This window comes from Theobroma umbraticum, unplaced genomic scaffold (assembly GCF_002168275.2).
Source record: "Theobroma umbraticum cultivar Fairchild unplaced genomic scaffold, ASM216827v3 scaffold_56.0, whole genome shotgun sequence".
In the NCBI taxonomy this organism is placed as follows: Eukaryota; Viridiplantae; Streptophyta; class Magnoliopsida; order Malvales; family Malvaceae; genus Theobroma; species Theobroma umbraticum.
This window is the reverse complement of record NW_018397256.1, coordinates 9547151-9574799: the sequence shown is the minus strand read 5'-3', so window position 1 is coordinate 9574799 and position 27649 is coordinate 9547151. Positions and strand designations below refer to the sequence as shown.

The window sequence follows — 27649 nt, the reverse complement described above, 5'->3', positions numbered from 1 at the left end:
GCCACCCACGTGGGAGCGGTCAGCGTCTACTTGTTCCTCCTCCTCTCTCTGTGATCTTTCGCTTCAATTTCCCTCCCTCAATCACCACTGTCTTTTTCTCTTCTACATACAGGAATTTATCCTCCATCCTGATTTCCAGACATAGCCGCGCAGCTTCTACGTATTTTCAGTTCTATCCCCTTTTCATTTCAATTAAACCCCTACTGGTAAACTGATAATTCAAACTACCGGTTTGCACGATCAAGTTTTAATTTTCTTTTTTTTTTATAAACCCAATTTGTTTTTCATGTTGGGTTTTTCTTTGTAAATGAATCTCGCTTCTTTTAAATGGCTCAATTTTCTAATTTTTTTCTTTATTTTCACTATAAACCCTTGTTTTTCCGTTGGTCAAATTGATGAATTCTCGATCATCGCCTTCGATGTCGACTCTTTTCACGGAGACTACACTCCCCCGTCGCCTCCGCCTCCTTCACTGCCACCGCTTCCACCTTCTCTCTCGTGCGAAGAAGATTTAAAGGGAGTTGGCTCTCTCGACACAGTCTGCGAGCTCAATTCCAGCTTGAATTTTCACAAAGATGTGTATATAGCAGGAAGCGGCAGCTTCCACGTACTTCCTGGTGTCGTTTTGAGTTGCCCTATAAAGGGTTGCTCGATATCCATTAATGTGAGTCATGGGGAATTCAGTTTGGGTCAAAACTCCGGCGTGTTTGCCGGGACAGTATTCATTGCGGCTTGGAATGCAAGTTTCTTTAAAGGTTCAGTGGTAAACGTAAGTGGCTTAGCTGGTCAACCCCCGGCTCAGACCAGTGGAACCCCTTCGGGGATTCAGGGCGCGGGCGGGGGCCACGGAGGGAGAGGCGCAAGTTGCGTGACAGATAACACCAAACTGCCGGATGACGTGTGGGGAGGAGATGCTTACTCTTGGTCATCGTTGGAGAAGCCATGGAGTTATGGGAGTAAAGGAGGGACGACTAGTAAAGAGGAGGATTATGGAGGGGAAGGAGGTGGGAGGATAAGGTTTGAGGTGGAGGAGACGGTTGACGTTGGCGGGAGTTTATTGGCAAATGGAGGTGATGGGGGGGTAAATGGGGGTGGAGGCTCTGGTGGGAGCATTTATATCAAGGCTCATAGAATGTAATTTAATTTGCTTTCCCCCCTGCTCATCAGTTTATAGGATTCACGTGAGTTTTAATTGCTATGATGATATATTTGTTTTCTATAGTTTATGATTGATTTATGAAGCCTTTAGTTTGTCTCTGGATTGGTATCTATCATTTTCAGTAAATGACTTTGTCAAATAGTCCCATTTCCTCTTGCATAGACATGTGTATCTTGCATTGTATTTGATTCTGTAATCAAGGTTTATGATTAATTTGTGATGCTTTTAGTTTGTCTTTGGATCAGTATCTATCATTTTCAGTCAATAACTTTGTCAAGTGGTCCCATTTCCTTATGCATGTCTAATGTATATGCCTTGCATTTTATTCTTTTTTGAAAAGTGATATCTTGCATTGTATTTGTTTCTGTAATGGAGGATGTTGTGGTTATATGTTGGGAGGTCACCGGGCATTGGGTGAGAATAAGAGTGAGGATGAAAATAAAAAATGAGAGACTCAAAGTGAATATGACGTTTGAATAGAGAAGCTGAATTATCTTCTGGAGGAACTTGCGGCATTTTTAGAACAGAGAGAGTTGAGTGAATGTATAAATATATTAAGGACAATCAGAATTAGGCTACAAAGTAGAATAATGATTTAAATTAGTGTTGAGATACGATTACTTGGATTGCCATACTTGCATTTCCAGATATTTTTCTTTCTTAGCTCTCACGCTTCCACAAAATAGATGACATTTATGTGGACCAAAATGTGGAGAAATTCTAAACTTTTTCTCCCATACTTATTGGTGTTGAAGTTATTGTATGCTTCGTATGCTTGAAATTGATGGCAGAGTCTCTTCAAATTTTCACTACTGCTGTAGTTTGGTTTCCTTCAGACTTTTCTTTTATTATTAAAATATATTATCGATGCATAAGTTAATAATTTTAGCACTGTACGATCAGCACATTGAATGGAATTTCTGACAAAGTTAAAAGGTCATTCGCTCATTCAATCTACTATTAATGTCATATTGAACTCTATGTTGCTGTGATGCCTCTTGTATGCTTTAATTTATTTGGACTTTGTTTCAGAGAAAAAAGGTGGTTGCATGTTGCTCCATTTCCTTCTGTTTAATACTCATATTTTTCCTGCAGTATACTCCTTTTTGGTCTATTTATAGTATGTCGCTACAAGTTTCACTGTAAATTTTTCTAAATAAATGGATTATGAATTTTCTAATAATGACCTTCTCATGAAAGACAGGACTGGAAGTGGCAGGATAAGTGCCTCTGGGGGGGATGGATTTGCAGGAGGTGGTGGTGGAAGAATTTCAATTGATGTTTTTAGTAGGCATGATGATACAGAATTCTTTATTCATGGTATGTGTTGAGTTTCTATGTAAACTTCTTAGGCTTAAATAAATGGCTCACTAAACTGCCTGTTCAGTGATCCTAAGTAGAAGTTCTTTTCTGAATTGTTCTAAATCACTATTGGAAGCTGTTTTGGTCGTTGTTGAAAATACAAGTGTAAGCTTGATTAAGAGTATCTTTTATCTACAAAAATTTTATATGTCAACTTACAAAAAACAATTAAATGTTAAATGTTGAAGAGCGAAAGTTGCTTGGAGCCAAAACTCCATCCTGTTTGTAAATATGTACTCTTACTGAAAAGATATTGTCTAATATCTGTTAATTCCATTATGCCATCTTTTTTTTTTTTTTTGCAGGAGGAACAAGTTTTGGCTGTAAAGATAATGCAGGTGCTGCAGGTACATATTATGATGCTGTGCCTCGGAGTCTAATAGTTAGCAATCACAACATGTCAACAAGCACTGACACACTTTTAATGGAGTTCCCTAAACAACCTCTTTGGACAAATGTTTATATTCGAGATCATGCCAAGGCTTCTGTTCCTTTATTTTGGAGCCGTGTTCAGGTCATTGGACAACTAAATCTTGTGTTCTTATTTGAATATACTATATAATTATTGCTGTAAATTGAGCATCAGTAGAATCATGTTTCTTTGGTTTAGATCTTTTCAAATCATGCATTTAAGTAGTTATTCTTATAGAGGTCAGGAAAATTATTTTGCAATTGCTTGATCTGTTTATCTCCTCTCTAAAAGGTTGAATCAGATGTGGTTGCTTGAGTCAGTTGTTGAAAATTAAGTGATTAAAATGGTATTTAGGAATTGGGATGTGTCAACTTCTAATGGCTGGCATATTGGACTATTACCCTAATGTAACCATGTTGAACGCCAGTTGAAAATCTTGAAATGTTAATGGGTATAGACACTTAGATCCTCAAAATTAATGGGAATACTTGTCAAAAAACAGAGGTACACTAAACCTGTATCCAAGTTAATGTAACAAAGTTAGATACGTGTACAGACCTTTGTATGTACGTATGTGCAAAAAGTTTTATGGATGACTCTTCCTAAGATATCATTCAATGCATTTCTAGTCTTGTAAATCATGTTTGTCCAATTTAATCTTATGTATTCCATAATTTTGACATTTTAATTCCTTACATAGGTTAGGGGACAAATTCACTTATCATGTGGTGCAGTTCTAAGCTTTGGCCTTGCTCATTATGCTTCATCTGAGTTTGAATTGATGGCAGAAGAACTTTTAATGAGTGATTCAATTGTCAAGGCAAGTAATTGTTGCTTTGCTGCACAAGTGGAGCATTTCTCAATGATCTAACAGCTTTACTTTTTTCTATTTCTGTTTAGTTTAGATACTACTGGGCTCTGCCTCGATCTTTTGCCATGTGAACTAGCTACAATCTAGATTGTCATTGTCCACTATGTTGTTATTATGTTGATGATAGTCTTCACTTTACTTCTTTCAATTTAAATTATAGATATACGGGGCTCTTCGCATGTCCGTCAAAATGCACCTGATGTGGAATTCCAAAGTGCTTATAGATGGTGGTGCTGATGCTATTGTAGCGACGTCCTTGCTTGAGGCCAGCAATTTGGTGGTTCTCAGGGTAACTAACCTCACTTATGTTTACATTTTAACAAAATAACCCTAACTTATGTTGCATCCTGGTATGATATGGTGCTTTCTGGTTTTTAGGAATCTTCAGTGATACAATCTAATGCAAATTTGGGAGTTCATGGACAAGGTTTTTTGAATTTGTCTGGACCAGGGGATATCATTGAAGCACAGCGTTTGATCCTCTCATTATTTTTCAGTATCAATGTAAGCTGAATGTTCTCTTTGGTTTGGCATATGCATATAGCCTTGTGAACCAAAGTTCCCAATTCAGTGTTGAAGGGGTCTTGTTAGTCATTTTTGTTACATATGGGTAGATGGGTAGTGCACACAACCGTGTGTTCTACATAATTGACAACTATGGGACCAAAGTTTGGGTATAGTTTGCTCCTACTTCTTTAGTGGAACTAGGTGCCAGCTGGTCTTTTAGGTTCCCCCCCGCCGCCGCCGCCCCCCCCCTTTTTTTTTTCTTTTGAATTGAATAGAAATTTGAAAATTGAAAACTTTGCTACTTGAGTTGATGTTTCATTTAATTTTTGCATTCTCCTTACTTTTTCATGCACTAACTTTTCCTTAATGATATGAAGGTTGGACGTGGATCTATTCTTCGAGGTCCCTTGGAAAATGCCAGTAACAATGATATGTAAGTTATTTATTTAAAACAGTTTATTGCTGCTGTGCTTATCTTGTTAAATATTAAGTTTTGGTAACTGGCAGGACCCCACGGCTCTACTGTGAACTTCAGGATTGCCCCATGGAACTTGTTCATCCACCTGAGGATTGCAACGTGAATTCTTCATTATCCTTCACCCTCCAGGTGTTTGTTAGCCACCTTGAATTCTAAGTCATACATCTTGGTCAGATTAGAGTAGAATTCACTGCTTTGAAGGTTTTGTTTGTTTAGCTTGCTAATCAATTGTTGCATTGGAATGGCATTGCAGATATGTCGTGTTGAAGATATTATTATTGAGGGCGTTATAACAGGATCTGTTGTTCAATTTCACTGGGTTAGAAGTATCATTGTCCATTCTTCTGGAGCAATTACCACGTCTGCTCTGGGTATGGCTTTTACCTAATTTTTGGTTTGAACTTTTAATGTGAGGAGCTGGTCATTTTTAATATGGAATAATGTTAGAACATTCTAGAATTCGATTATTTGGCCAAGCATTCTGATTTGGACTGCTCTAGGTTGCACTGGTGGGGTGGGTAGGGGAAAAGTACTCAATAATGGTCTTGGTGGAGGTGGAGGACACGGTGGCAAAGGTGGGGAGGGATATTTTGATGGCAGTTTTATTGAAGGTGGTGTTTCATATGGAGATGCTGATTTGCCTTGTGAACTTGGTAGTGGTAGCGGAAATGATAGTCTTGCTGGCACAACCGCTGGTGGTGGAATAATAGGTAAGCTTCTGAATCTGATGAGATTCTAATCTTTTTATTAATTATTTCATGTTCTTTTGATGAGATAGAGCATAGGAAAATGGTTAGGTTGTTGATGTTTTTGTTTTGTACTTTAGTTGGATGAGACTAAATGATTTTATCACGTCAACCTTGGAGACTTGTTCATATATATAATTGACATTTACTCATGCTGTAGCCATAGGGCTTGATGCCAGAGGCTTAAGCCTTTAAGTGCTGCTGCCAATGGCACATGTATAATCTTTTGTGAGGCTATTGAATATTTTGCTGGTCCTTGGTGCAATGGGCATCTAATTCCATTTTCTTTTTTAAATTTATTTAATCAACATTTTTGACACAATTATTTCCAATTATTTAACGGCTGTAAACCTTTGTTAGGAAAATTATTTGCATCAATTCTAACTGCATCAACTTGATAGTTCAACATAATATGGTAAATCTATTGTAGTATTATTCCTTTATTCTCTATACATGTGTGACACATTTCATTGGCTCTCATAAAGTTGATCCAATGCAGAAATGTAGATTAACTTTCATTCAGTATGAGAAATTGCATTCAAGTAAACTTTAATGTGGATGGTTTTTTTTTTGGTAATATGATCAGTTGCCTTAATTCGATTCAGTTCTTGGCTTTGTCCAACTCATTTTCTGAGTGGTGGGTACAGTCCAAGGATAAGTTGAATTTCAGATATCCTATTATTTGTAAGTAATTATTTAGATAATGGTTCTGAACTTTTTCTTTTGTTTTCCGATATTGATACAAAGAAGAAAAGGTGAGTTACTTCTGCCAGGTTTTATGTGCATCATTGAAGTTGGGTGATTATTTTGCTGCTCTCCTGTGGTGACTTTTGCTGATATAATTTGGTTTGGCAATCTGTACTCGTATTAATATTTCAATCATTGTTTGCCCGAGCAGTGATGGGTTCATTGGAGCACTCACTATCAAGTTTGACTGTCTATGGTTCCCTTAGAGCTGATGGAGAAAGCTTTGGGGAAGCTATCAGGAAGCAGGCCCATAGCACTGTTTCAAACATAGGTCCTGGTGGTGGATCTGGTGGAACTATCCTTTTATTTGTTCACACAATTGTGCTTGGTGATTCTTCGGTTATCTCGACTGCTGGAGGACATGGCAGCCCAAGTGGTGGTGGCGGTGGAGGTGGTGGACGGGTTCACTTTCATTGGTCAGATATACCAACTGGGGATGAGTATCTTCCCATAGCAAGTGTGAAAGGAAGCATTATCACCAGGTTTGTAGTTAATGAGTCATGTAACTTGCTTCATACGTTTTGCATCAAATGAAGGCTTAAGTTGCCAGCTTCCCTACCCAACACCGCCAACCCCCAAGATCTGCCATGTTATAATTGTGTACTATTGATGAATTGGATTTGGCGTTCGAGGGAGGAAAATTTAAATGCATAATCTGATTTGCCTTGATAACAACATATATTACACTTATATTCTTTGAATGGTTTAGTAGCTAATAAATGGTGATCACTCCCATTTTAGTATGCTTCTCCAATTTTAATCCTGAAATCATAATGGTTACTTAATCTTTATTCAGCTCTCAGTTTAACTAACTGAGCAAAAAGGTTTGGTTACTAGCTCATTCTGTCTTTCAATGGCCTCTAAATCCCACATAGTGCAGATAGGATAGCATGTTGAAAAGTGGGTCTGGACATGTGGGCCCTTGTGTTATGAGGTATATTATGGAATGCTGGAGGAACAAGAAAGCAAGGAAGAATGATGGGACAACTGCACACTGCTGTCAACTTTGAATTTTTTGGATCATGGTTGCTAAGTGCTAGCCATTAAGGATCGTCTGATTCTTATGTAGTTAAGATACTTCATAGTATTCATGTTCTTAATAAAGGATATCCTCTTCCTTGGCTGATTAAGTTAATAGAACTGGAAATGAAGCATTTCTTGTTCATAAGTGACAGAATCCTCCATTTACCTTTTGAAGCTGTACTAAACTTGCAATACTATTAATACCTTGCCTGTGGATTGGTTTTCAACTAGCTTGGTTGTGGATTCTTCATGAAATGATTCAGATTATTAGTGCTTTTTGTTTCCTTATTGCAGAGGAGGCTTTGGCAAAGGTCAGGGTCACACTGGGGAAAATGGAACTATCACTGGAAAGGCCTGTCCTAAAGGGCTTTATGGTATCTTTTGTGAGGTAGATTTGCAAATGCACTGTGTCGCTTTATTTTGGACTTGTTTTAGGGGCTACTTTTAGTCATTGTGTAATTTTCTGAAGAAGTTAAGTGTGCCTTTCATTTTGGAATTTTTTAAAGTAGTGTGCTTAAGAGAACTTTCAGTTGAAATAATGTTCTCTTTTGTTGACTGCTATATTAAAGGTTTTCTTCATGAAATGAATGTTGCCTGCTTTTTGAAAAAAATTTACTTGTTTGCAACACTGTAGCTATTTCTAAATGTTTCCTGGTCGCCAAGATAGCGCTTGATTTCTTCTCACACACATATCTTCCCATGATAATGGAGTAATCAGAGGCATAATTGGTTATTTGTCGCAATTGTTCGTCTATTTTTTTTTTTCACAAATTGAGTACTTCCACTGCAGGAATGCCCTGTTGGGACTTTTAAGAATGTCAGTGGATCTGATAGAGTCCTTTGTCTTGATTGCCCATCTAATAAGCTTCCAAGTCGAGCCTTATATGTTAATGTTCGAGGTATTTATAAGATTTAACTCTAGCGCTTATAGATGTTGAAGCATGGCCTTCTCTTGCTGCACACATTAGTGTGGAGCTTTCTCAGTTTTTTACTTTATGAAATTTAAGAGTTTTTGGTTAGTGTGGTATTTCTTTTCTCATTGCTGTCAAGAATATATTGCATTCAAGGCTTGCATAGTTGGAGGTTCTGCTTTTTTTTTTCTTCTTTTTTGGGTAATAACTCTTCTCATTGGTCTCAACCTGATCTTTTCTACAGGTGGTGTCACTGAAAGCCCCTGCCCTTATAAGTGCATTTCTGAAAGATATCATATGCCACACTGTTACACTGCACTTGAAGAGCTGGTATATACTTTTGGTGGACCATGGTTGTTTGGTCTTATTCTTTTAGGCCTCCTCGTCCTTTTAGCACTAGTTCTTAGTGTCGCAAGGATGAAATATGTTGGTGGGGATGAATTACCAGCTCTCGTGCCTGCCCGTCGTGGCTCTCGCATAGATCACTCATTCCCTTTCCTGGAGTCATTGAATGAGGTCATCTTTTCTAGTTTCTTCAGTATTACATTTGATGATTTGTCTGTCATGCTAATCAAAATACAAACCCGAGCTGGCTACTTTTTAGATGGTGTTCTCAAGGATTTGATTCTTTTATCTATCAGGTTCTGGAGACAAATAGAACTGAGGAATCTCAAACTCATGTGCACAGAATGTATTTTATGGGACCAAATACATTTACTGAACCTTGGCATCTACCTCATTCTCCACCAGAGCAAGTGATTGAAATTGTGTAAGTTCTTATTTTTTTGCCTCCTTGATGCATTATAGTTTGGTGGTCAATTTTCACTTAAATGCTAGTGCATAATTACAGGTTTCGTTCATCACTTCTTTATGAGCAGCTGTGAAGTATACTAATTGTTTTTAAAAGTTTAATAGGTAGAAATTATTTTAAGTTTTGTAAAAGAGTTCTGGAATTCATTTACATGGCAGATATGAGGATGCCTTCAATAGATTTGTGGATGAGATTAATGGTTTAGCTGCATATCAGTGGTGGGAAGGATCAATCTACAGCATTCTTTCTATTCTTGCGTATCCACTTGCATGGTCCTGGCTACAGCAATGCCGAAAAAATAAATTGCAACAGCTACGTGAATTTGTTCGATCTGAATATGATCATTCTTGCCTGCGTTCTTGCCGTTCACGTGCTTTATATGAAGGGCTCAAGGTACCTTCTTCCAAAAAATATTCTCAAATTTATTCTATTATATTGCATAAGGCTTTTCTTTAGACTTGTTATATGTTGGGATATCAATATGGATGCTGTAATTGGAGGGAAGCTGTTTGAAAATCAAAAAGGATTTTCAATGATTATGGAGTTAGAATTTCTCCTCTTGCAAAAAAAAAAAAAAATACTGTTTTACTTGTATAAGGTTTTTTCTTTTCCTGTAGAATGTGCTTGCTCAGATGAAGTGGAATGGGTATGTCTTAAATAGCAAGTGAATACTTCCAGATGAAATCATGAGGACGTATCTGGTCCTGTCTTTGAAATCTAAATTCCTTGAGGTATTATAAGATTGTTGCTATTTGGGCATGGCTTGTTAATCAATGCTGTGGAAGAAATTGAAGAGGGTTTGATTTATCATTGTGATTGATTGGCGTGTTTCACTCTAAAATCTTGTTTCTCTTGTATATCATGGATCAATTTATTCTTTCATTGGTCTTATCGTTTAAAATGTCCTCTGTGATTGAAACAGAGAAAATATTGCACTGTATGTACTTGTAGGCATAAGAGCTCTACAAGTTGAGATCTATTTTTTTTGTTGATATCTTTTAGTTCCTTAACCGGCTGTGTCATTTATATCGTACCGATGAAATTGAAAATTTTATCCCTGATAATTACTGTGTCACTGTGCAGGTCGCTGCAACCACAGATCTAATGGTTGCATATGTGGACTTTTTCCTTGGTGGAGATGAAAAAAGGAATGACCTTCCTCCTCGTCTTCAACAAAGATTTCCAATGTCTTTGGTTTTTGGAGGAGATGGAAGTTACATGGCTCCTTTCTCTCTTCAAAGTGATAACATTCTTACTAGCTTGATGAGTCAGGTTTGCAGTTAATTAGTTGTTAAATGGTTGTTCAGAAAAATTTGATTGATAATTTCTTTTAATGGTTGAGTGCTATTTTTTCCTTTTTTCTTTCAGTCTGTTCCGCCAACCATATGGTATCGATTAGTGGCTGGTTTAAATTGTCAATTGCGCCTAGTTCGCTGTGGACACTTGAAACTTACTTTTGGTCATGTTATTAGCTGGCTTGAAACACATGCAAACCCTACCTTAATTACATATGGTGTATGTGTTGATCTTGGGTGGTTTCAGCCAACTTCTTCTGGTTATTGTCAGTTTGGGCTTATAGTATGTGCTACTGGCAATGAAAGTGTGCGGTACTGGACTGAAGGTCAAGATAGATGTTTGCCACCCATGGAGCATTCATGGTATTAATTGTTTGATAGTGATTCTTTGGCAGTTAGTTCAAATATAAAATTTGCCTTAACTTAATTTTTTTTTGGGGATTTGCAATTGGTGTGGTGCTAGTAGGAGAGACTCAGTTGGTTGCTCAGGAGCCAGTGAACATTTAAGGACATGTCAAAGGATATCTGGAGGGATATTGCACGCAAAAAGCTTACGAACGCTTAAAATGAAGAGGGCAATTTGTTATCCCTTTTCCTTTATAGTTTACAATACCAAGCCTGTTGGTCATCAGGTTGTTCATTTTCTTTGGAGTAGACAATTAGGTTATTTATCCTTTCCTTGACTTACATTTGGTTGAAATCTTAGGATGAACTTCTAACGTTCCTCTTCCTTATTATTGGCAGGATCTTGTCGGTTTGCTTATCTCTATATTACTTCTAGGAGATTTTAGCTTAGGTTTGCTTACTTTGCTACAGTTGTATTCGATATCACTGCTGGACTTCTTTTTAGTTTTGTTCTTCCTTCCTCTTGCAATACTCTTTCCATTCCCAGCTGGTATCAGTGCCTTGTTTAGCCATGGACCGAGACGATCTGCTGGCCTTGCACGTGTATATGCTCTATGGAATATTACATCCTTGATCAATGTGGTAAGTTGTTGTGAGGTTACTTTTAATCTAATTCTTAATGTTCAATAAATAATGCATGGTTTAAAACAAGATATCATTGAACGTGCATGAAAATGGTAGCTGCACAAATATTGCCTTAGCATCTAATAATACAAGAATGAAAGATATGCTGTTTTTGCCATTAATTTCAATTTGATAATGAGCACCAGAGGCAACTGTGCTGATTTTTTTGTGTGATTAACGGAAGAGATGTCATGATCTTTTGATTCTTTGGAGGAAAAGTCAATAAAGCTTATGCACAATTAGTATTGCTTGTACTTGTTTGCACTGCTGTAGCGATTGCTGTAATAGATATACATGACAAAATAAAGGGTTTATAGGCAGTTATACTACTCAAACTTGCATGTCACTACTTGCGAGTATAAGTAAAGCGATAAGTTACTTTCGAACCCTGTCCTGTCGCATCTCTCTTAGTAGAATGGCAAAGAGATTTCAAGCATTTGCTATCCTGATTTCTCAAATCAGATTTCTCTTTTGTGACAGGTAACTGCCTTTGTCTGTGGATTTCTACATTACTGGAGCCACTCAAGCAAAAAGCATATAAATTTTCAGTCATGGAATTTAAGCATGTAAGCATGTTTTATCTGCTATCATGGTCATGGTTAACTCTGTAAAATATACTTGCCTTACTAGTAATGAAAAATACCATTTCTGATTTCAAGGATAAGCTACTAGTTTGTGTTTGCTGAAATTTTTATGCTGTTGTTATGGCATTTTTGCTGGTGCAGGGATGAAAGTGAATGGTGGATGCTTCCTTCTGGATTAGCGCTGTGTAAAATGATCCAAGCACGACTTATTGATTGCCATGTGGCTAACCAAGAAATTCAAGATCAATCATTATATAGCAGTGATCCTGATGTGTTCTGGCAATCATGAAGGATTTTTTTGAATACTTAGAGCAGAAGTTAGAAAGATGGCCAGCCTTTTAGGAAACTTACCCCATTCTTCTCCGTTTTTTGGTGTTGGTTGTTGACATGTAGTTCTTCTTAATGTGAGTTAGGCAGTATAAATAGGATATACTTAGTTTTTGTAGAGCCATTATGGGTTTCCTTGTAATTGAGTGTGATGGATTGTTGAATAGCAAAATGGTATATAAGTGAAGGAAGTATGACTGCCGACTGAGTGTAAATGATGGATTTGGTACCTCAGTGTATAATTTGTACTTGTAATTAGGTAATCACAGAAACAAGGAAATGAATCATTGTTTGCCTCCCAACTTAGGTTTCTATTCTTTTCAGTACTATGGAAATGGGTTTTCCTTTTTCCATAATAAACCGATGGATAATTTCTACTTGCTTGAGTTTCTTTTATAGTAATTTCTCTAGTTAAGCGAAAAATTGACATAAAGGAATCTAAAGGCTCTACCCCCATTTAGTCTCTCTTTATGTTCATCTGTCTCATTGCAACTTTTATGGACTATGAGATGATGTGTCGGTGTTCTATTTGTGATGTGTATTGAGGAAAAAAAACAAAAACAAATGGATTCAACCGTTGAATTTCCAGGTTAAATTTGTATTCATTTGTTTCTGATATAAGGTGCAGGAATGTGATACATGTTTTCCTTTTCTATAGCATTTACCATAGGCAAAAACTTTTTCTGATGTTTGGTAGATGCTTTTTCCATCAAATTCTGGGTTCGTTGGGCACAAGCATTGATCATTATTAAATATGGACTTTAGGTGGTGTAATGTGATAGAGATGACGTGGAAGCCACAATTTCCATTGCAAATTGATGAAACTTGTCTTAATTTTTATATGCACACCTTGGGTTTTGGTGTGTATTCGCAATTGGACAATTACCAGTAATTCATTTTCCTAATGAAAGTGAATTACCAAAAGGTTTTTCATTTTTTGCACAAAGGGCCAAAAGAAAAGGTTTCAGATTTCCTATTTTCCTCCAACATAATATAAACAAGTAACAAGGCACCGTCAGTTTCAATATTCTACTCTATTTAAAAACCTTTAATAATTGCGTTTCTCATGACAACAAATACCCCATGACCTTTTATTGGTAGTTGGATGTTGGCCTTTAGCCTAATGGATTGAAAGCCTAGTCACAATATTACGTAAGGACGTGGAAACTTAAACTTATTAAGTTTGAAGAAAAGATTGTGGGTAAGAATAATCATATTATTTTTAAGAAAAATATAAATTTTTAAAATTTTAAACAAAAATATTAAATTGTTAGAATTGTTTAAAATTGCTTGAATTTAGACTACACGGGCAATTGACTATCTTATTTTATGCCTAAAACCCTAAGCTCCTATTTGTAATAGTTTTTTCTAATCCTAAAGTAACTCTATTTCTATTGGTCTAGTACAACAATAGCCGGTAAACAAGAAGTTTAAAAGAAATAGGTGTCCTAAACTTATTATAACACTCACTAGCCTAAAGTTCTAGGATAAATAAAATAAATAAAGGTTAAATACTTTTATTTTTTAAAATTTTGACTCAAATTATATAAAAGTCTAATCATTTTTAAAATGAATAGTTTGTTTCACAAAAATATTTTTCATTAAACGCATAAATTTAACCATTTGTTAATAGTTAATATTTTATCAACTTATAATAAGATAAAAATAAAAAAATAATTTTATTTTTAATAAATTTTTAAATTTATTATTATATAATTTTATTTATTTATTAATTAAAAAAAAAACTCTCAAGATGAGAGCACCTGGTGCTCCCCTTGGGGAGCTTGATGCTTCGGTGCTCCCCTCCCTTGAGGAGCACCGGTTAGTGTTTTTTTTGTTTTGTTTTTTTAAATTAATATAAAAATTTTTAATCTTTTTAATCTCTATTAATAATATTTATATTTTTGAATGAAATATTTATTTTAAAAATGAATAAATTTACTAAAAATTTTGACTAAAATTTAAAAATTTGAAATATTTTATGTAATAAATAATTATATAAAATTTTATCCTGAACCAACGACCGTATTTGAGTGGTCCTCTTAAAGTTGGGTTGCTTGTGCAATCTTCTCTACATTTGACTGGCTGTCTTGTGCGACTAGGTTCTGCCCAATGTCTTGCAAGACTGCGCAACGTAGCTTGTCTGCAGTCCAATAAATTCGCACTTTTGATTTAAAATATATATTTTAAAATTAAAAAAATATTACTTCTAAATTTAAATTTTATTTTATTTTTTAATAAATATAAAATTTATAATATTCTATCATATTTAATTATATAACGACGTTATTATATTATCTAGAGTAACTTATTTTGATTTGAATTTACTTCAATTATAATATCTCTCATAATATTTTTAAAGAGTGAAAAATTAAATTAATTTTTGATATCACTTATCACTATTTATTAATCTGAAAAATCTTTATTCATAAGTACAATATCTATCTCCTGTGTTAATAACTTGTGGTTCCTGACATTAGCAGTTACCAGACCCCGAGATAATTACTAAAAAATTTACTCCTCATGCATGAACGTCAGGGTCCAAAAATCCAAATCAGCCTTCTAGATTCGCAGAGAGTGAAAAGAACCAAGCTCATTCTAAACGCGGCAATACATAAATGGTAAAGAAAAGGGCGAGGAAGCTTGCCCGAGTCCGCTGTCCAGAAAGAGAAGAGTTCTTAATGCTATATATAATATAATATTATATTTCTTTTCCGATATTTTTGGCTTGTTGGCTGAGGTAGATTGGGGCCAGCGACAATTCATTGTTACGTCTTTCCTAATTATATAACTTCTGATGATGATGATGTCGATATCTCTACCGGTCCACCACTGCACCTAACCTCTTTGCTCTGGAAGGAGAAGGCTAAAAAGGACAGAGACATGGGGCGACAGAACATGGAAGCTCCGCTTTTGGACAGTGATCATGTGCATTTGTTGGTGGCAAATGAGAAGAAGGGAAACAAGAATTGGAACAGAGCTCTTCGCTTCTTCTTCGTTTTGTTAACCTTCTCAAGTCAGACTTTTACTCTCGTTTTTTGTTGTCGTTTTCTGTTTTCTGGTATCTTGATTGCCTTTTTATTTCCTCAGCTGTTTTTCGCTGGGTTTCTACCTTGAAAGGCTGTTCCCCTGGTTTTGTCTATTTATGTAAAAGTCAATGATTCTCTGTTCTCTGCCATAAGAATTTAGAAACCAAAAATTTACTACTATAAAGGACCCATTTTGTGCTTGATTGCCCCTTGCTAGAAGTTAAATGCGCTTAGAATGAAGACTCTGCTGCAATTTGACTCGGTTCTGTTTAGATAAGAGGGTGATAATAGTGAAGCAGAATTTTGTTCTTGGGTTCATTAGTTTTCAAAAATATGCGAATTTTGTTTACAGTCTCCAGGTTTACGTCTGAATTTCTGCCTTTCTCTCTCAGATCAAGTTTCATAAACATTTCTAAAATCTACCACCATGTGAGAACTGTAAAAGTTCTAAGTTCTGAGTGGGGGATTATTTCGGGTTTTAAATGGCAAGAAGCCTTGATATTTACATATAGAAGGAGTGCCAGATCATTTTCTCATTATTCTGCCGATGTTTACAAAAACAATCCCAAGTTTCTTTATTGGTCCTTTATTTTTGACCGTAAAATTGGAGGAACATGTTTGCTGGTCATGTTCCAGCTCACATTGAATGGTTGAATTAGGTTCTGCTAAGATATGTTTCCGTTCAATAAAATTTACAGTAATCATTTTGTTATGGTCGAAAACTTTATTACAGCCTTGTGAACCTGGACGCTATAGTGATTTGATACCATCGATTTTTTTTTTTTTTAACCTTGCACATTTGTGAGAAGAAGTTACCATTTAGCAAAGGTCCTGACTTCTTGCTTGTTAAGAAGTTATTCCCCTTTCACTAAATCCTTTAATGAAATTCCTTTTAATGAAGATTGATACTTCTTGTTGCATTTGCATATAGTTTATAATTATGCGAGTGTACTTTATTTGATGCTGGGCATATGGTTTTATGTTTCAGTTGTAGGCCTAATATTCAGAGACAACTGGAGTTACTTGGTAGTCAAAGGAGGATACAAGTACGATGAAAGGATTCAAGTCCGTGGCCCTGACTGTGTCGAGTCAGAACAAGGTGTTGTTGCTGCCGATGATGGTCGTTGTTCTGAAATTGGTGTACTCATGCTTAAGAAAGGCGGGCATGCAGTGGATGCTGCAGTGGCAACAGCACTGTGCGTCGGAGTTGTTAATCCAATGTCAAGTGGAATTGGAGGTGGAGCATTCATGATTGTCAGGTCTTCATCAACTTCACAAACCCAAGCTTTTGATTCGAGAGAAACTGCTCCCTTAGCCGCTTCACAGGTACAGAATTCTCTCTTTAAACAATATTTCAAGACAAGTTGATGTGTTATGGTATTATTGGTTTAATCTTTCATAAGTAATTAAGTATTGCTTCACAAATACGGTAATGATCAAGTAGTTATTGTTTGAGTCAGTTGGCCATTGAATGTTGGGAATAACATAAGCTTAGACACACAAAAGCATAATGAAACTAGTTTTTGCCATCATTCTGCCTCTCAAGACTGTAATTGTTAACATGCAGGATATGTATATGAATGATATCAAAGCCAAGTATAGAGGTGCATTATCAATGGGAGTTCCTGGTGAGATTGCTGGCCTTCATGAAGCTTGGTTGAGATATGGACGATTAACTTGGAGGACATTATTTGAGCCTGCAATAAAACTTGCTAAAGAGGGATTTGTGGTTGCTCCGTATCTCGGATTAAGCATTGCTAGCAATGGGAGGATGATCATGAATGACCCTGGCTTAAGGCAGGTGTTTGCACCAAAGGGGAAGTTGTTACAAGCAGGTGAAAAGTGCTATAATGTGGAGCTAGCGCAAAGCCTTGAGGTAGTGGCAGAACAAGGACCAGATGCTCTTTATAATGGAACCATTGGAGAGAAATTGGTAGAAGATGTGAAACAGGGTGGTGGGATTTTGACAATGGAAGATTTACGGAATTACAAGGTAGAAGTTACAGATGCAATGGTTGCAAATGTAATGGACTACACTATATATGGAATGCCACCTCCTTCAAGTGGAACACTTGGGCTGTCTCTGGTGCGTAATATACTTTCTTCTTAGTTATCTGATACATCATAGGGCTGAACGCCTTAGAGCTTGTGTCTGGCTATTCTGTGTTTTAGAATAATGGATGTTTACTTTTATTGAATTCAAATTCCATGCTTTGGATCACAGTAGCATTAGGACTGGGTCTTCTAAACATGATGATATGAAACAGGTTATGAACATCCTTGGGAGCTATGGAAGTGCTGATGCTGCAAAGGGGGATCTTGGCCTGCATCGCCTGATTGAAGCATTGAAACACATGTTTGCTGAACGAATGAACTTGGGTGATCCTGATTTTGTGGACATAACCAAATATACATCTGAAATGCTCTCCATTTCTTATGCAAAGCAAATTCAGCAAAAGATACTTGACAACACTACTTTCCCAGCAGACTACTATCTGTACAGGTATAAAATTATACACTTAATGACGCAAACAGAACTTAGATTCTTTTCATGAAGTGATGATTCTGAGCTTTCTAATCTTTCGTTACCAGATGGAGTCAACTTAGAGACCATGGAACTAGCCATTTTTGTGTTGTAGATGCGGACCGCAATGCTGTATCAATGACAACCACTGTAAATTATCCTTTTGGAGCTGGGGTGCTCTCTCCTTCCACTGGTATCGTGGTTAACAATGAGATGGGTGATTTCTCAGCACCAACAGAGATTTCTCCTGACATGCTCCCTCCTGCTCCAGCAAATTTTATTCGCCCAAAAAAGAGGCCTCTATCTTCCATGACACCACTTATTATTACCAAGGTTTAGAAAATTCGATGCAGCGCTTGCAGTTTCTAATTTTAAGCATCATAAGAAGTTAAGATGATCCAACTTCCGAATCATTTTCTCTTTGACTAACCATAGGACCTTTTTTGGCAGGATAATCAGCTGGCCGGCGTCATTGGTGGCAGTGGTGGAATGAGCATAATACCAGCAGTAATCCAGGTTTTCCTAAATCATTTTCTCTTGGGGACGGAACCTTTAGCCGCGGTTCAACATCCAAGGATCTACCACAAGGTATGACTGAGTTTGAATACATGAAGACATAATAGGTGTAATTCGTATCCTGTATATGAAAAAGTATCGGATGAATTTTATCTTGGTTTCCTGCAGCTAATACCAAATGTAGTTTCATATGAAAACTGGACTGTGATTGATGGTGAGCATATCGAGCTTGCCGAGGAGACAAAGACTTTCTTGGCAGAGAAGGGTCATCAGCTGCAGGCTAAGTCGAGTGGGGCTATCGTCCAGTTTGTTGTTCAAACCCTCCAAAACCCCATCGAAATGGGCCGAAAATATGGAAAAGGTTCCAATATATATTATGGGACACTAACTGCCGTTAGTGACCCTAGAAAAGATGGGAAGCCTGCGGCACTTTGATCCGTTTGTTTTCTTTCAGGGGGTTTAGACGTCCTAAGGGAACAGAGCGATCATCGAATTAATCACTTACCAGATAATTATGTAATCATGAGGAACAGGACTGTTCATTCACTGGACTGTTTTCGGATAAGATCAGTCGTGTATAATTTCATTCTTGCGAACCATTTTAACTCAAAATTTGTAAATAAACATTCGCCCAAGGGTAGTCAGTCCTCATTTGGAAACAATGTCTTGTCCCTCGTAGCTTCTTTTCAGGGTGAATAAATACTGTATCTCCCATCAAGACACAAGCTTCCCGTAAGAACTCAAGTCAAGTATCATAACATATTTGAATAACTCGCACAGTTTCAGTTTTTCATAGGAATCTCGGCAGTCTGCCATTTCCTGACTTAACCTTTGGGAAGAGGAACACCAGTGTCGTCTAGAATCCAAAATACCATCTCAAGGCCCCTGATCTGAACGTATGGTCACAAGGTCATCTTAATACAATAAAACTAGAGCATACGTTGTATCCAGTGAGAAAAGACAGATTCAGCCGTTGAATCCATGGTACTAACATGAGCAAGCATTAGGCTGGGTGTAAATTGATTAAAGGTGAGGGAGAAAGCTGGGTGCTAAGAGCTAGGTGTGTAAACTTATTCTTGGCCAGATTCCCTGAAACTACTTTGATAAGTGACCAGTTTTTGTGCCAATTTCAATGGACCATAGAGTGCCAAGCTATAAAGAAAAATCAAATGTCACTAAGCCACTTCTATCATGAATGATGGTTGATAGTATAATACAAGCAACCACTAAATATAATTCAGTATGAAGGAAACTGTTGAAGCTTTGTGCACTATTTAGCTTATTGTACAACAGGCAAAACTTCAAAAGCTTGAAAAGAGAAGAGAAAAGGGGAAGAAAAACAGGGAGAAAGTAATAAACAACTTGCCAGGATTCTCAAAGAAAATCACCATTCCCAATCTAACAAGTTACCCCTTTTTTGCCATCATGATGCTTTGTCCATCAACTGAATTGGAGTCAGAATGTTAGTCTTGCTGGTTTCAACAACGGAGCCATTCATAACCATTTCCTCCAGCATGAAATGCGCTTTCTCTAAATGGAACATGATATCTAGCTCACACTGCAATAAAAAAATATAAACAAGAGATAACAGTAATTAGGTATCTTGAATCCTAATAATACGAATTGTTAAGAGACACAAATACACAAGTCCAGTGACTTTGAAAGGGTTAGAAATTAACCCAATCTTCTTTGGAAAGAACTTACCACATTGCCAAAATGACGGTCCATGGTTTCAACTAAGAGATGTATAAATTCCAAAATTGCAAGCTCATTCTGCCACATCAAATACAAGTGGGCAAGCAATAAGCATACTGGAAACATGTAAGCTTGAATTAAGTCTTGGCTCATATTATAACCCGAGTTGGAGAAAGCTCATCCAAAATTCTTTCACATTTCAGACAATGTCAAGAACATCCTTTTGATGCTTAATCAGGTTTTACCTTGAGTTTGATTTAAGCATGTATTGCCAGAATTTTTATTACCAAAACAATCTTAGAGTTAAGGAGAGAAATGGGAGTTACCTCATCATTGTCAACTCCAACCAAGAAAAACAGTGAAGCGTATCGCCTATATACAATTTTGTAATTTCGATGCTCAACAAATGAACACTGTCATAATTAAACCCAAAAAAAAATTGAAATTAAGTATATGAAAAACCGTACGTCAATAAATGATTTACATAAAACAAAATGATGACTGGAAACGATTCAGATAGGGCACAATTCTCTAGCAGCTAGACATTCTTGAATTGAATTATGGAATTAGAAATTACAAAGTTCAAATCACGAACGGATTAAATTGTTCTGATTCAACATGAAAAGAAGAAAGATCGGAGAAGGTAATAATTGTGGATAATTTAATCAAATTAATATAAGATTTAGATTCAAAAGTTGCATGCAATGTTTTTCTTTTTTCCAGCTGCAATTTATAGAATGAAGGCAGCGGGCATCAGAGGGGAAATACGAAGAACCTGTTGCTCGGTGCGAGCTAAGCATTTGCGGACGATCTCGCCTTCGAGGGCACGGCGTTCCTCGAGGGTGAGCCATTCGTAGTATTGGGCGAGACGAGTCTGCCCTTGCTTATTCACCATCAATATGAATCTAATCCCCATCTCTTTCTTTCTTTCTACCTGGATCTGTATCTCTACACTGGAACAGCAAAATGGATCGCACTCCCCTTTTTTTTTCTTTCTTTCTTTTCTGTTCCTGTACTTAATGGTAAAATTGCAGATTAGGAACAAATAGTTTTACTTTTCGCTTTTTTCTTCAATATTCAATTTTTATAGATTGCTCCACCATTAGTTGGGCCTGGGCCGATAACTCTTGCTCATAAATGGGTTTCAGTCATCTTATTTGCTATAGAAAATAAGAAAAAGCCATCTCATGTAATTTATTTCAAGTTGACTTACGAAGAAGATATTTACAAATTCTCTCATAAAAGTAGACAAGATAGGTGCCCCACCCACTCTAATATGAGGAACTTTTATGATTGTGTTCAACGTTTGCCGAATGATGCTTTGGTGACAATGAAATACATAAAACTTTAATGTGTACAAAGGACGGTCCATGGCTCGTAGGTTGACATGATCGAAATGGTGCGTTTGCTAAAATTTTCAAATTAATGTACTAATATCACTCTAAAGTTTTGTTGGCTTGAATCAAAAGAACAATCATTTACACGAGTAGAGCATGAAATCTATGCATTCAACAATAATTTCCGTTAATAACTCTTCAGATTCCCAATTCTTTCACTCTTTCTTTTGTTATTTTTGAACTAATGAATCGCAACTTTGACATTCGTTTTCCCTAGAATAGAACTAGCATGAACTATTATTCTTATTTTTGTTACGATCTTTTCAAAAGTTCAATTCTTTTGGTCCTGGATCATCCTGATACTCTGGTCCCTGTTCGCCTGCTGTCCCGCTGCCTGCATAATAGCGAGTACCAGGCTTTCACAAGCATTATATAACTCGTTCCCACACCCAAAATAGAATCACAACTGCCTTGAGATAAGCACGCTAGATATTATTACTTCCATTGAACATTGTCATCAGAAATGGACACTATTGCAGCAGATAATGAGGGATAGACCCATATAAGTTTTGCTCTTAAGCTTCAGCAAGTGAAAAAAAAATCAAACCGCTGAAAATTACATATAACAGAATAATTCAGGGCTTATGGAAGAACACTAGGCAGCCGGCTATCTTTAACTCCGGGCTAAAGCAGTAGCGGTGGTATACTACTGACTTCAATTGGTTATCTCCTTGCAAACCAAACTCTCTTCGCTACAATTTCCATTATCCAACAATTGGTTTGATTCTTCTCCGTCAACTTTGTCTTCAATGACATCTTTAGCACTCCAAAAGCTAGGTTGATTTGTTGAAGATAGAAGCCTTGCCCACATCCTATCTGTAATCACAACCTTGTTTTGTTTCTCAATAACTCGCTGCAGAGAATCATCAGAAAATTAACTCCATCTCAAATATAAAAGTTTTCAGTTGTTGCATCTATCAACATTATTGCTAAAGAAAAATATAAAACCTAGTATGACCGTCTCAACAAATCTTTCATTGCCACTCTTGTGATTACCTTTGCCATCAGTTCAACCATGAAGGCATAAGGGGAAAGCTACTTTAAAAAAAAAACAATTTGAAGTTTTCAAATTTCAATCTCATACTTCTTAAATGTGGAAACTGAGACCGAGTTGTCATAGAATACAGTGCAAGTGATGTTTTGAACAACTAACTCTTCATATACTCTGCCAGCAGCCTCAAGAAAAATTACTAGTGAACAGAGATAGACTCATTTACCACCCCCTAGAGGAAAAATAAACAAGGCATGTTCTTTGGGGAAGATTTATTACTAAATGGCATATATCTAACCTCACCCCAGTGAAAAAATAAACATCAAAGCAGGTTCTGTGAGAGACTCGATTATCATAGGGCATCCATGTATTCCAGAAGAGTTGAGGTAAGTGCTTATGGGAATAATAGATATAAGAAAAGAACAATAGAAGCTTGAGGAATGCTACAAAGGATGTGAACATCAGAAAACACACAAACAATTAACTGACCGTCAACAGAAGTTATACATGCAAAGAAACAGGAAGTGTCAACATCACAGACGGGACACTAAAATCACACAATCTTTAAATACTTCGAATTCATAAAGCATGCAAAAAAAACAATGATTTTCTAAAAGAAATTTCCAAACTAAAACTCTTTAAGTCATTTCAGGATGAACTCACATTGAAGGGAATGTATGTCTGCCTGCCATTAACAAGACCACTTGTAAAGCCAGTGTACCCTGCCATCGCTCCATGCACAGCACTTTGGGCAAGAAGTGTGCAGTAAACATTGTCAGATGCATTGCTTGGAATAGCACGAATCATATAAGTAGGATCTGCCAGTGGACAAAGTACAATTCTCAATAACTTCTGCCAACAGCTAACTACTTTACTCGAAAACACCCATGATCGTTTTCTTTGGTGAAAAAAAGTTCTCAAAAAACATCTTATATATTTATTCTACAAACCTATATATTTGAGGTTTATGGGCATCTTCCTTTGTTTTAAAAAGTAGTCCTGAAAATGACAGGAAAAAAACAACGAATGTCACATCAAAAAATTCCATCTTATATGTCATGACACATGTCTGCTCAGATGGGAGTTTTGCTCAAATGCACACCCTGGAGCTTTTTACCATATTGCTATCTCAAAAGCTTGTAAATTGTACCTAGGTTGAACCCATATGGCATACCTTGATCCTCTGTGATATCCATAGCCCAACATCCAGGAGAAGCTTGTTCCCTGAAGCATCTTTCTGAGTCATTGATTGCATACTCTCAGAAAGTAGCTCCTGTCCTGCACCCTCGGCTATCACAATAACCATATGCCCATTTTCTTTAAGTCGTCTTTCAATGTATTCAAAAAGTCCACCAGGTCCTTCAAGATAAAAGGGTGACTCTGGAATCAAGCAACAATCCACATCTCGACTTGCAAGAGTAGCATACATTGCAATAAAACCTGCCCATCAGTCAGGTTTAGATGCATCAATAAAAAAAAAAAAACATTCTGACAAAGTTTCAGGAAACAGAGAAGCATAATTAAGGGGAATGTAAACTCATCTGCAGAACAAAAAAATTAAATGAATAATACTCAATCACCATATTGATGAGAGAAAGGAACAAACCATAGAAATTTTAAATGACACAATTTAAAATAGAAAAGATTTAAATTAAAACCAATAACTTAAAAAATTTGTAATTCTCTCACTTCTTGCAATGCAGGATTAACACTTCAAACTGAAAGAGAAACTTACCACTGTAGCGACCCATCAACTTCACAAGACCAATACCATTCTCAATACTTTCAGATTCAACATGAGCAGCATTAATGGCACGTTGAGCCTCCTCGACAGCAGTGTCAAAGCCAAAGGACTTGTCAATAACCTGTCATGTGCAACAGCACCGTCAAAGCTTTGAGACTGTGTAGTAACCAAATAAAATAGGTTGCAATTCCTAAAAGACTTGGTACAACATTCTATCCAAGCCAAGAGGAGTACCGGAATGTCATTGTCAATGGTTTTGGGGATTCCAGCAACTGAAACTTTGAGACCACGCCTTCTAATTTCCTGTAAAGTGTGGGATAAAATTCCTTTAATATGCACAAATTCGCAAAGCAAATCAATGTGTGTATATTCTATTAAAGAAATCACCTCAAATATCACAGATGCACCTCTCTGAGTTCCATCTCCTCCAATAATGTACACCTGAATTATGACAAATGATCATAAGTCAGTTAGATTGGTATGTCTTGATCATAACAACTACTTGTACTTCCACTTGAGCAAAAATTATAAAAAATAGTATTTTTAACAGACCTGATTAATTCCGCGATCCTGAATGCTGTCAACAATTTTTGAGGTATCATGCCCACCTCGTGATGTCCCAAGGATTGTTCCACCACGTTTATGGATATCATTGACAACCTTGGGATTTAATTGTATGGTATTTTTAGCATAAAATCCCCTGTATCCTCCCTAAAAATACATCAAACTAGTTAGTTGCCAATGCACCAACTTATTAAAGGATGGATATATATTTTGCAGTGTCTTCTGATCAAGCAAAAGGAACCTATACCAGCAAGAAGGTGGTAGGTTGACACATTTAATAATGCAAGTCCATGTAGGATATGAGTTTATGCTTTTATTTAGTCATCTAGATGTGGTGCTCTTATTAGCAACTCAAGAGACAGGGACTATTAATGGTTTGAGAAACTTCTCACTTATTTATTCACCTTTTGGAGGGGAAATGAAAAGGAGTAATAGGAAAGAGAACTCCACAAAAAAGAACGAAAAAGGTCAAATGATCACTTACATCTATCCCCAAAACTTTCTTCACGCCATACATATGGTGTAAACCGCATACTATCTCTCTAATCACAGTATTGAGTCCAGGGCATAGACCACCACACGTCACAATACAGGCATGAACTTCATCCGAGTCAAAATACACCTAAGAAACCATCAAACACCCAACACAATACTGTAAAACACAACTCAGAATTTTATCATTCGAAATCTCATTCATAGGTTACATAACATTAACTCGTACCTTTTGACGTGGTCCAGCTCGTCGGAAATGTACTCCTCTTGGACTGTCCTTGTGAACAACAATCTATAAACAATAAAAGAGAAACATTAAAATAGAAACAAATAAAGTTTTAAAGAAAATATAAGGAAAACTAACCTTTTGAGGAACGGAATCATCTACATGGACAAAGTATTGCCTGGTGAAACAGAGCAATCGATCCAGCAACATTAGCACAATTAAAAGATACTAATATTAAATAAAATTTGAAAAAGAAGATGTCAAATTGGGCTTACTTAACAACTGAGTATGCCGGATTGTCTTGCAACGGATTGGGATAAGTCTGTCATCGGAAAAAGGAAAGACAAAATCAGATTTAATAACAGAAATCAAATCTTAAAAATTAACTGATTCGTTCTCAATTAATTTTAAAAATCAGAAACATCATTAAAGAAAAAAACTGAGAAGATGAATATAAAATAAATATAATATTCATAAAAAAACATTTTTAATCTAATTTTGTAATTGGTTGCCGACAAAGTCACAGCGAAAATCAAGCTTTTGAAAAGACAGCTGCCTTCTGTTTTTTTCTCCATTCCTTATTATCGGCAACGGAAAAACGATAACAAATTCAACGAAAATAATAAGTACGTATAATGATACGTAGAAAAGGGGAGCAAAGAAGGAAAAAGCTTACAGGAAGATCGGCAATGTAATCTGACAAGTGAGGAACATCTTCAAGGACATAACCACCAGGACCGGTCACGACCTTAGGCTTTGAATTCTCAGGCGAAGCAGAAGAAGCCATCACGCCACGCGTCGAATCGTGGATCTTCGAACAGCCGGAACTCCTCCTCAAACGACAACCGCAACCGTAACGGTATCCGTAGCCAAAACTGACCGTACTAAACTTTCTCAAATTACAGATTCCAGAACTCGATGGCACCGAGAAGCGCGATTTATTCTTACTATTATTAATATTACTTTTGTAAAAATTCTTATTATGATGATGATGATGATTATTATTATTGTTCAATGGAGAAGAGAAAGACGACGTGGAAGAAGGGGCGAGGACGGAATCCATTCAACGGGACATCGAGACGGGTTTTTCGAACAAAAAGAGAAAAAAACGAAATCCATATTTATAGGAGATACTGTTGACTAAAAATGAACCTCAGATGACTTTTCTTTAAAAAAAAAGTTTGGTTTCTGGTTGTTTTGAGGTGGAAATGGCTTTAAATAACAGAGGGAAGAGTTGGCAAAACCTGGTTCCGCCTGTGATTATTGTGTGGTTTTTGACGCAGAGATAAAGACCTTATGCCTTAGGCTTTTTGGCTTCGCTGCCCACCTTGTATTGTTATTCATTACTCTGTTTTGGGAGAAGAAAGTTCGCAGGAAAGAGAAAGGTTTGGCTTTATGGAAATTTTAATTGGGTTCGGCCTTTTCGGGAAATAAGTAATACAACCGAAGTGCTTTCTGTTTGGTTAGTGAAAAGTGAAAAGGAAAAAGAAATCGGATTCGGATCGGGTCTGACTGTTTTTTTAGGCTTAAGGGGTTGTCCAAAACCAGGTTAATGGCGCACATTGGATATCGTTCTGTAGCTATTAGATTCTAGACAAGGCATCGCCAAACACATGCTTTTCGGTCTGGTTATGCATGAACCTAGCTTTCTTTAATTGATTAATAATACTATTTTTAGAAAAATGTAATTTAATTATTACAATAAAAATCTGTACGACACTCAAGGAGGGATCAGTTATGCCCTTTTAATGATTTGGTTCTTTTTTCAAACGATAATTTTAACAAATAATGTCAAAGCTGATAGTCATTTTTTTGTTTTTTGAAATAAGACAAATCCTATTGAGGGATGCATGGGAAATGTGTAAATGGGCTTGTTCTACGTGGTCCAAATGCTCAGTTGTTGCATCCTGCGGGGAAAAATCAAAATTACTATGCTGTTTGAAATGGCAACGTTTGTCGACCACAGTTAGGGGTTGCCTAATTGCTGGTTTTATGCATGTTCGGTGGTCGGCTCGTTAGACTTTGGTTCCTGCTTTTATTGCCCTCTTTCTTAGTAGGAAGATTCTTTCACATGGATTACCAATTTAACAATCATTAGTAGAGAAATTAATGTGGTGTGATTTTCTGTTGCGCCAAGGAACAGAACTTGGAGAAGAAGTATAGGAAGCTTATTTCAGTAGATTTCCAACATTACTCCTTCAATGATTCA

General features: G+C 36.6%; 4 protein-coding genes across 5 annotated transcripts; 2 read left to right on the top strand and 2 right to left on the bottom strand.

Annotated features, from left to right (window-relative positions):
* The first annotated feature begins 53 nt into the window (after positions 1 to 53).
* Positions 54 to 12642, top strand: LOC110411618 (uncharacterized). Its single transcript, XM_021421851.1, has 22 exons — positions 54 to 1134; positions 2364 to 2479; positions 2827 to 3035; positions 3634 to 3753; positions 3965 to 4093; positions 4183 to 4308; positions 4689 to 4744; positions 4819 to 4918; positions 5043 to 5160; positions 5290 to 5499; positions 6434 to 6764; positions 7600 to 7693; positions 8096 to 8204; positions 8461 to 8732; positions 8858 to 8985; positions 9186 to 9420; positions 10111 to 10299; positions 10396 to 10685; positions 10786 to 10954; positions 11067 to 11309; positions 11832 to 11917; positions 12077 to 12642. Exons 1-22 carry the CDS (start codon positions 308 to 310, stop codon positions 12222 to 12224), a joined length of 4305 nt encoding a protein of 1434 aa, XP_021277526.1. The 5' UTR covers positions 54 to 307; the 3' UTR covers positions 12225 to 12642.
* Positions 12643 to 14856: 2214 nt separating this feature from the next.
* Positions 14857 to 18993, top strand: GGT4 (gamma-glutamyl transpeptidase 4). Its single transcript, XM_021421551.2, has 7 exons — positions 14857 to 15278; positions 16280 to 16617; positions 16859 to 17377; positions 17559 to 17794; positions 17884 to 18148; positions 18266 to 18403; positions 18500 to 18993. Exons 1-7 carry the CDS (start codon positions 15146 to 15148, stop codon positions 18764 to 18766), a joined length of 1896 nt encoding a protein of 631 aa, XP_021277226.1. The 5' UTR covers positions 14857 to 15145; the 3' UTR covers positions 18767 to 18993.
* Positions 18994 to 19492: 499 nt separating this feature from the next.
* LOC110411414 (SNARE-like superfamily protein) lies at positions 19493 to 21087 on the bottom strand. Its single transcript, XM_021421554.1, has 4 exons — positions 20802 to 21087; positions 20353 to 20439; positions 20036 to 20104; positions 19493 to 19889 (listed from the first exon to the last, which is right to left on the bottom strand). Exons 1-4 carry the CDS (start codon positions 20940 to 20942, stop codon positions 19755 to 19757), a joined length of 432 nt encoding a protein of 143 aa, XP_021277229.1. The 5' UTR covers positions 20943 to 21087; the 3' UTR covers positions 19493 to 19754.
* A 747-nt stretch (positions 21088 to 21834) lies between these two features.
* On the bottom strand, positions 21835 to 26749 carry LOC110411413 (ATP-dependent 6-phosphofructokinase 3). 2 transcript variants are annotated; one of them, XM_021421552.2, is made up of 13 exons: positions 26117 to 26742; positions 25716 to 25762; positions 25579 to 25618; positions 25444 to 25506; positions 25207 to 25344; positions 24711 to 24869; positions 24546 to 24599; positions 24393 to 24461; positions 24150 to 24279; positions 23589 to 23854; positions 23365 to 23413; positions 23078 to 23232; positions 21835 to 22276 (listed from the first exon to the last, which is right to left on the bottom strand). In XM_021421552.2, exons 1-13 carry the CDS (start codon positions 26501 to 26503, stop codon positions 22079 to 22081), a joined length of 1755 nt encoding a protein of 584 aa, XP_021277227.1. In that variant the 5' UTR covers positions 26504 to 26742; the 3' UTR covers positions 21835 to 22078. The 2 variants fall into 2 exon arrangements, with proteins under 2 accessions (XP_021277227.1, XP_089638688.1); XM_089782562.1 differs by having other exon boundaries at positions 24393 to 24599; positions 26117 to 26749.
* Between the last annotated feature and the right edge of the window lie 900 nt (positions 26750 to 27649).